We start from the raw sequence: 8483 nt of genomic DNA on the forward strand, positions 1-8483 counted from the left end.
TACCTTTTGTGATCTAACGTAGTTGTGACTTTTATAGTGTAAGTGTCCATTTTAATGTTTGGAAAGATGATTTTTCCAATTTTTTAGTTTACAAAATAAAGTTCTATATTTTAAAAAATAAACCTTATGTTGAATATGTGTAACTAATGTTGATAGGATGTGATTGGTTGATCTTCAAGATACGATGCATTCTGTTTAGAGTGGAGATGGTTGCACACACATCAAATTGTGCGTTGATTCCTCCAAATTTACATGTGAAATGTAAATGTAAAAGAAAAACAAAAAAAACTCTTGCAGTTACACATTAAAAAAAAAAAACGTCACGAAATTCCAAAGTTCAAAAGAAAACAAACATACACAGGGATTTAATTGATTCAAAGTAGTAACAAATGGTGAAAAAATGCATAATTTCTTGTGATTTCACATTAACATGTTAGAATAAAAAATTATCGTATTCTATATATTACAATATTGGATCAAATATTAATACATTAATTTAATTATTTAATTACTACATCAATGAATTTCTTTTTCTTTTTTAAATAATAATTTTACCATTAATATTATATAATATTTGTTTATTATATGCTAAAGCATATTTAAAAATTAAATAGAATTAAGAGATTTCACATGAATTTACGCACATGTTTCAACTGAAAAGATGGAAACAATAGTCACAAATTATTTTTTCCTAAAACAAAACATTCATAACCAAATCTAAATATGCACTTTCATAACTAAGGACCAAAACTCATATTACGTAGAATTGAGCATGGTTTAAATGAAATTATTAACAAAATACTTACACTTTACACCAGGTTTTTTGGCAACATACCACTAGTAGAAAAGTGGTATACGATGACAGTTATTTACTGTCGTAAACGAAATTCGCGACAGTTATTTTCAGTAATAGAAGCGGGAGTCATGGAAAGTCCTTCGATGATAGTTTTTAAAAACTGTCGCAATAAGTTATTTTATGACATGAAATAAATGTCGTTAATCAGAATTCAATGACGTCAAATAACTGTCATATTTTATTTTATGACAACAAATAACTATCATCATTTGTGGATTAACGACGGTTAAATAAATGTCGCAAATTCATTTATTGTGACATTTTTTAATTGTCATGAATATGTTAATCGCGACAGTTTTTTTATATAAAAATGTCATTGTTTTGCTATTGACGACATTTTTTTCCTGTCACATCTAGGGCAATCGTGACAATTTATTTTATTAAACAACTATCATCGTTTTCGGATTGACAACAATTAATAACTGTCACAAATTCATTTATTACGTCATTTATTTTCTGTTGCAAATTTCTCAATTTACTACAGTTTTTTCCTGTTCTCCTTGTCGCTCCACCATTACACAAACCATTTGAATGACAATAATGTAGCTGAGAATGACAATTTTGAATTTATAATATTGACACCCATATAGAAAAAAGTAGCCAACACTTTAATATATATACGATATAATACAATTTATAATATTTGTACATTTCCAATCAAGTGTCAACAATTTACAAGTACGGAATCCCAACCCTTAATCAAAAAATATTTTAAATAGCATTAGAATACATCTAACAAGATTTTCTGCAGAAGCATAAACGACCAACCGAGAATGTTCGTCTCTGAAAATGTTCTTGGAAAGTAAACTTATGAAGTTGTTGACTCCAGTTGAACCTACAAAGACAACATGAATATAAGCATCCATCATAGGACAAGAGAGTACAACTCTTATAGAAACTTTCAACATTGAACATTACCTATCACTACATGCGTCGATAAGAGAAACAACTACATAGCAGAGCACAAATGTAGAATAACAGCATCACCGTAACATCCACTTGGTCTACAATATTGAAACTTTTTACAAATTACAACTCTTGTATCATTGCTCTTTAGAAAATTTACCTGGATATAAATAAGTAATCTACAAGGAAATTATTGAATAAGTAATCATAAGTAATAATCGAGATGAATGAAACTTAAGAATCCATTAGTAGTTCACTGTCAATAAGGTTGGAAGAAACGTTATCCGATAAGAACCGAAAAGTTTCCATCTTAAGGAGTCAAACACTTTCATCAGAAATAAGACAGTTTTCATGTGTAATCCACTTCAGTTAACGAAGCCAAGAAATATTAAGGTACTAGGAAAATGAAACTAGAACAACTTGTATCATTTATGGCTTAACAGAAATTAAAGGTCTCCTAGTTTCTTATCCAAAAAAAGCTCTACCAATGAGTATGACATAAAATCCATGACAATTTACAAAAGTAGCAATTTAGCAATAGCAATAAGTACAGACATAACACCCATGACAATTTACACAAGTAGCAATAGCCAACCAGTACAAGCATACTATCCATGATAAAAAAGAAAGGTATCTATTACTCTTAATCCTATAATATGAACGACATTAACTAAGAAGGGACCATTGACATGTACCTGATGTTCTAATTCCATGGAGATCGAAGTCCCGAATGAGCTTCCACAAGTTAACATCCTACAATACAATACATTTTAGTTAAATCATATAGCAACTCATTAAACATATAGAGAAGGACTTCCAACTGACATTTGGAAAAGAGTTGGGTTGATCAATTTTTGTGGCATGGGGAGCAATGTTATCTTGAGCAAATTGTTTAACACTTTCTTTGAACTGCAATCAGTTAATCAAGAATTTTGATATATTGACATTATAAATGAAACTACATACAAATCATTTTTGTAATAAACTAATTTGAACCATTTACTATCATTTAAATAAAGCGAGAGAGAAAAGAGGAAGCCTTAAAAGCAAGATTCTTAATATATCCTCATAAAAAAAAAAAAAACTTGTTCAAGTGTCAAAGTCGACAAAAAAAAAAAAAACTGCAACTGACAAAAACGAAAGAACTATGATTATTTGATGATGTTTGGTTCAATAAGTAGGAATGTAGCTTGGAACCTTTTCTCATTTTCTCCAACTGCCAGAACATTCAAGACATTTTTTAAAGATTCACAACACTCTATCACTTCACATTTCATGTACTCATCTGCACAAATGTGCTTCCATAGGTCATAATCTCTGGATTAAAATTCAACAGCCATATCCAATGCTATTGGAATATGTAGCAGTATAAAAATTGTTAACAGTTGCTATAAGTATGCCTAAAAATTTCAACAGCCATATCCAATGCTATTGGAATCTGTAGCAGTAGAAAAATTGTTAACAGTTGCTATAAGTATGCCTAAAAATTTCAACAGCCATATCCAATGCTATTGGAATCTGTAGCAGTAGAAAAATTGTTAACAGTTGCTATAAGTATGCCTAAAAATTAAAAGAAAACATAAAGGGACTATATTGACCTTGCTGGCTAGTAAAAAGGGAGGCATTTGGATTATTTTTAGGCTGGGATATGAGGAATAAGGAACTAGCAAGAGATCCATCTCTCTGTTTCATTTGAAAATTTAGTTTAGTTTTAAAATTATAATTGAAAGGATGCTTGGAATGAAGAATTCTAATTTTTAGGCAAGAGTTCTAATAAACTCTATGGGTGTATCTCCTAATCCTCCGTTTCTAACTTTATTGTCTTTCCCAAGAGATTTGACAAGATAATTTTATCTGATATTGAAGAAATTTCACCAATTGTGGGCTGCAAATAGTTCAAATAGAACTAGTATTGGAATATATAGAATATACAAAATACCCTAGCCCATACGAAACAAAAGAACTCCAAGACATAGAAGAAGCAAAAGTCATTAAAAGAAATGGATGAAGTGCAAACATACACAAGACAACTAGCAGTAACTACCACAATATGCTTATGAACCAACAACTGAAGTAACCTAACTAATAACAAAGTCAACCTATCACAAAAGCACAAGTTTTCATTTTTCAACCAATAGAGGCATGCCTGCAAATAACCATCATCTTTTGTAGACTTTAGAAAGATGTCTGACAAAGCAGACAATAACTTGGAGAACAGGACTTAAGTATAGTCCGGAAATATGAGACTACATTTTTCAACTAAAAGGCTAATTCCTTAAACATCATGTAAATCAAGTCCCTTTGAATTGCATAAACATGGCACCAACTCCATTGCTGAATGAATAAAGCATAAACTACCTTAATAAAGCATAAATTTACCCAAATGCAATATTGTGAATTAATTGCAACATCTTTAGTGAACATAAAGGGGCTATATTGACCTTGGAAAGACAATTTGAATGAATAAATCATAAACTACCTTAATAAGTTTATCAGATGCAACGTATCATTTCGCTTCTTCAAGACTCATCTCTGCATTTAAGTTTAGAATTAGATGTTAGTGTGAGTAATCATACTTAGGAAAAGAGAATAAAGCTTTTCAGCCTACTCGTGTCTTGACGTTCTAGAACTGAATTCTACATCTTGGATACTGGATTCACAATAACACTAAAATATATACAATTGGAACTCAATGTAGAAATAACATACAAGTCGAGGTGGAGATAGCTTCATGTTTTCATCTTTGCAAGCAAAACGGATATTGGTAAGTTTTCTTTAGTTCTTACAAGATTAACCTAGAAAAAAGAAAATTGCTTATCATGTAAATCAAGTAGAAATTACAACTTCGATCCAAAGTCTAAACATAAAGTTCTCAACTTACATCTAGATTTGATTCCCTAGAATGTTCTCCAATAATCATTCCATCATAAATCTGGAACATAAATTATCAGGAAAACTGAGCAGAACATTTTCGAGGACCCATATATTATCTACAATGAAAAGATAATGGATCCTCAGTCTAATGGAGACAACAAAATATACATTTAGACCAACTCATAGCATAAAAGATAATAGGTCTATGAATCAAATGATTTTAGGGTATCAAAAATAGCTCCTAAACAAACGTATATATAATTGAACATCCACGCTTCCTGCCTATGAAAACAGGGAAACAATTAATTCACGAGATTGAACATTTTGAGAAACTTCTATCCAAAAGGAGGAAAGAGGGGTGGAAAGTGTACACTAAAAAACCATTATGCACCATATAGATGAATTGACATGACTTAGCTACAAATACTTGTGCAAACTGCAAAATGACAGCAACTAGCACAATAAAAACAAATCAAACAATTTTCTAAATGGTGAATTGCCAATTGCCAAACTAAACTTCATTACAACAAGTCTAATATACTAAGTTAAAAATAGGCTTCAGTGTGTGTAACAATCAGATCATAGAACACACTCGCACAATGCAAAAGAAAAAGAAAAAAACTTTTAAAGCTTCAGACACATATCGTCAAACACCTTACAAGCACAAACTAATATCATATTTTCTCATAATCTCACAAAAAAAAAATCTTGTTTAAGTTTCAAGATAGAAATTGATTGATGATGTTCTTTTTTAGAAGATTTCAAGAAATAAATAAGAGAATACTTCAACTTTTCTGCATGATTCCAAAATCCTATCAATCAAGAAATCTTGTTGTAATCCCAACAAGGAAAACTTATGTTCTTCCTCCGTCCACAGTACAACAAGATAAAACCTAACGAAAATCCTAAATGTATTAAGTGAAAATCCCCACAAATTATCAGTCATTTACACAACTACTCCAAATCATATCTTAAAATCACTAGGTAAGCACCAATTCAAAGAAAAATGGAGAAAATCAAACCTTGCTAGCATGTAGACGTTTTTGTTAAATATTGAATCCTGAAAAACCATTCTCAGCACACTAAGAAACATTCATAGAAACATAAGATGTGACAATCAAGACCAAGGGCAGAGTTGGAGTTCATAAAAATTTAATAGTTTTTTTTTTTTAGGAATTTCATCAAACACATGGTGGGTAAATTCAAAGTTGTTAAGGCCATAAGAACATCCCAATAGCAAATGCTCTTTTCCCTTAAGGGTACCATCAAAACAGAGTCCATATTGTTTTAGAAGCAAATTCAACTTACCTTCCCCCATTTTCTCATAATCCCTCTTCGTGTACTTAGGATAATGAAGCGACATTTGAACACCCACTTTCAAAATTCAAACTTCCACCATGAAAAAAAGAAAAAAAACTCACACCCTCCTTCTTCTTCTGACTTGGGTAAGAAGAAGAGGGGTAGTTGAAACTCATGTATAAAGACATTGGATTGTTGGAATGTTTATGAAAGGAAAATACACAATATTCACAAAGAGAGAGACAAAGAGAGAAGGAATGGCAGCGCCGGAGAGAGACGAAAACGATGGACACATCGGAGCGAATAGATGGCCACGCCAGAGTGAACAGACGGCCAGGAGTAGGGCGAATGGTGACGAGGCCGGAAGATGGTCGGATTGGAGATGGAAGACGATCAGATTGGAGATGGAGATTTCGCGGAAGAATTGGGGAAAATAATAAGGGTTTACGATTTGGGGAAATATTTTCTAAATTTCTAATCTTTATTTATTATTTTTTTAATAAAAATATATTATTTTATGTTTTTTTCTATGACATCAAATAACTGTCGCGGAATGTATTATCCGAAAAATTCCGTCTTTTCCCGCCAAAAACGCGAAATTTTAACATTTTGTGACAGTTCTTTTTTCTCTCTCTCATTTTCTGATATACATAACTGTCATAGTAGACAGTTTTTCTTCTAGTGTACATAGTGAGAAAATTCAAAATTTACCCTCTTACTTGTATCTTTTCAATAAAAAGTGCATCTTAGTTGTAATTATGTCAAAATAAAAAATAAAAAAATAACTCGTCAGTTAACGTGGTTATCCATTAACTGATTTGGGTGAACTTTCTAAAGATAAAAATAACAAAAACAAACAAACAAAAGACTAGAACATGTTATTTAATTATGTAATTACAACTTCCCTTTCTCCTCCGTGAGAAAAAAACCATTTCTCTAAATTTCATCTATATATATGTGTATTGATCAAATGACCCATATCAATAAGGACACAAAATTGGCAAAGAACAAATAAATTAAAATGGCCAATAACTCTTGTTTCATTACTTTCTCTCTCATTGGAGTTCTTTTGTTCACCATCATTTCAAATGTGGCATCATCTAACGACGTTGTTTCTACCATCTGTTCAGAAATCTCAAATCCACAATTTTGTTTAAGTGTGTTGAAATCTGCAGGCACTACAGATCTAAAAGGCTTGGCTGTATACACCTTAAACCTTGCTCATTCAAATGCTGGCAAATCTTTGATCCTAGCCAACTCACTAGCAAAAGCCACCACCAATCCTCAACTTAAGCAACGATATTCATTTTGTGCTGAGAGCTATGATGAAGTTGTTGGTGACATTGAAAATGCTCAAAACGACTTGGCACTTGGGGACTTTATTGGTGTCATTATTGTAACTACTGGTGCCATGACAACTCTTGGTGATCACTGTCAGAATAAGCTCTTGCAGCCGCCGAAGGATACATCGTTGCTTTTAAAGAATAGCAACACTCTAGATGATATATTTAGCATTATTATGGTTATATCCGATCATCTTTGAGGGTTATGTACTTGAACATTTTGATCAATAAATAAACTGAAGTTTAATTTTTAAAATAATATTACAATGTGATGGTGATTGGAATTGATTACTTACTTTGATTAAACTTGAGAAGATAAAGAAAATCAATTAATAGAAACGTTCACCGACACACATTGTCAGCACGTCGGAGAAAGCCTAAACTTTTTTTTCTTTTCTTTTACGTTCTGTTTTCTTTTCTTTGTTTGCCATCATCATCATCATCTTCTTCTTCTTCTAGCTTCTTACGTTCTGTTTCAATTGCATACTTCTGTTATTCTTGTAATTTCTTCGTGGTTTTCTTTTTAACTTTGTGTTTCAGTGTGGATTCATAAACACATTTTTCAGTGCTCTGGATTCTGGATCTGTTATGATTTGAAAGGGTACAGTGAAGTGAAAAGTTGAAATGGAAAAGAAAAAAGAAGAAAAGAGGACACTTCTCGCGGTGGTGGCGGCAAAGACTGACGTCGACGACAACACAACTCTCCTCCTCTCCCTATATCTTGATCGATTTTGGGTTTATTTTCGTTTTGCATTCTGTTATGTGTGGAAGGGAGAATAAATAGTGTGGACTTTCCCCGACGTCTTCGAAAACGTTGGGAAATTTACCTTTCGCCGACGTATGTAGTACACACGTCGGAGAAAGTTTAAATAATAAATTCATTATTTAAACTTTTCCCGACGTACTCCTGTCATACGAGTCTAAATTAAATTTAATGCGTTCTCCTTCGGCGATGTGTGTCAAGGTGACGTTGGAAAAAGTTTAAACACTAATGCAATTATTTTAAATCACATATGTTATCGCTTATATGGCATAGGAGTCTATTAACGATAGAAATCTATCTTGATAGGTTTTGCTACATTTACAATGTTTAAAAAATATTCTTATATACTTAACTATTATTCCTAAAATTGCTAACCCATTATACTTACCCTAAGTTAAATGTATAATGTCAAAAGTAAGTTTACTACGAAGGTAATCTATGT

The 8483-nt window shown here is 31.8% G+C and overlaps 2 protein-coding genes across 28 annotated transcripts; one reads left to right on the plus strand and one right to left on the minus strand.

Annotated features, from left to right (window-relative positions):
• Positions 1-1508: 1508 nt before the first annotated feature.
• On the minus strand, positions 1509-6027 carry LOC116404741 (callose synthase 5-like). 27 transcript variants are annotated; one of them, XR_004217776.1, is made up of 8 exons: positions 5945-5977; positions 5659-5696; positions 4644-4752; positions 4472-4557; positions 4242-4294; positions 2458-2515; positions 1775-1860; positions 1509-1691 (listed from the first exon to the last, which is right to left on the minus strand). XR_004217776.1 is itself a non-coding variant. In XM_031888104.1 (4 exons), the coding sequence occupies exons 1-4, from the start codon at positions 3037-3039 to the stop codon at positions 1665-1667; spliced, it is 249 nt and encodes an 82-aa protein (XP_031743964.1). In that variant the 5' UTR covers positions 3040-4205; the 3' UTR covers positions 1509-1664. The 27 variants fall into 27 exon arrangements, 1 of the variants encoding a protein (XP_031743964.1); XR_004217775.1 differs by lacking the exon at positions 5659-5696 and having other exon boundaries at positions 5945-6027; XR_004217774.1 differs by lacking the exon at positions 5945-5977 and having other exon boundaries at positions 5659-5938.
• A 929-nt stretch (positions 6028-6956) lies between these two features.
• LOC116404491 (pectinesterase inhibitor-like) lies at positions 6957-7478 on the plus strand. The gene has a single exon (XM_031887005.1). The coding sequence runs from the start codon at positions 6957-6959 to the stop codon at positions 7476-7478; it is 522 nt and encodes a 173-aa protein (XP_031742865.1).
• Positions 7479-8483: the final 1005 nt, after the last annotated feature.

The sequence above is a fragment of the Cucumis sativus genome, chromosome 6 (assembly GCF_000004075.3).
Source record: "Cucumis sativus cultivar 9930 chromosome 6, Cucumber_9930_V3, whole genome shotgun sequence".
Lineage (NCBI taxonomy): Eukaryota > Viridiplantae > Streptophyta > Magnoliopsida > Cucurbitales > Cucurbitaceae > Cucumis > Cucumis sativus.

Bases quoted from the DNA above. Each gene is read 5' to 3' on its own strand.
- LOC116404741 (XM_031888104.1), bottom strand. From the start codon at position 3,039: ATGAAATGTGAAGTGATAGAGTGTTGTGAATCTTTAAAAAATGTCTTG. The intron at 2,516-2,587 runs GTCAGTTGGAAG...ATTGTATTGTAG, and splicing joins AACCCAACTCTTTTCCAAAT to GATGTTAACTTGTGGAAGCT. The intron at 1,692-2,457 runs GTACATGTCAAT...TTGTCTTTGTAG, and splicing joins CCATGGAATTAGAACATCAG to GTTCAACTGGAGTCAACAAC.
- LOC116404491 (XM_031887005.1), top strand. From the start codon at position 6,957: ATGGCCAATAACTCTTGTTTCATTACTTTCTCTCTCATTGGAGTTCTT.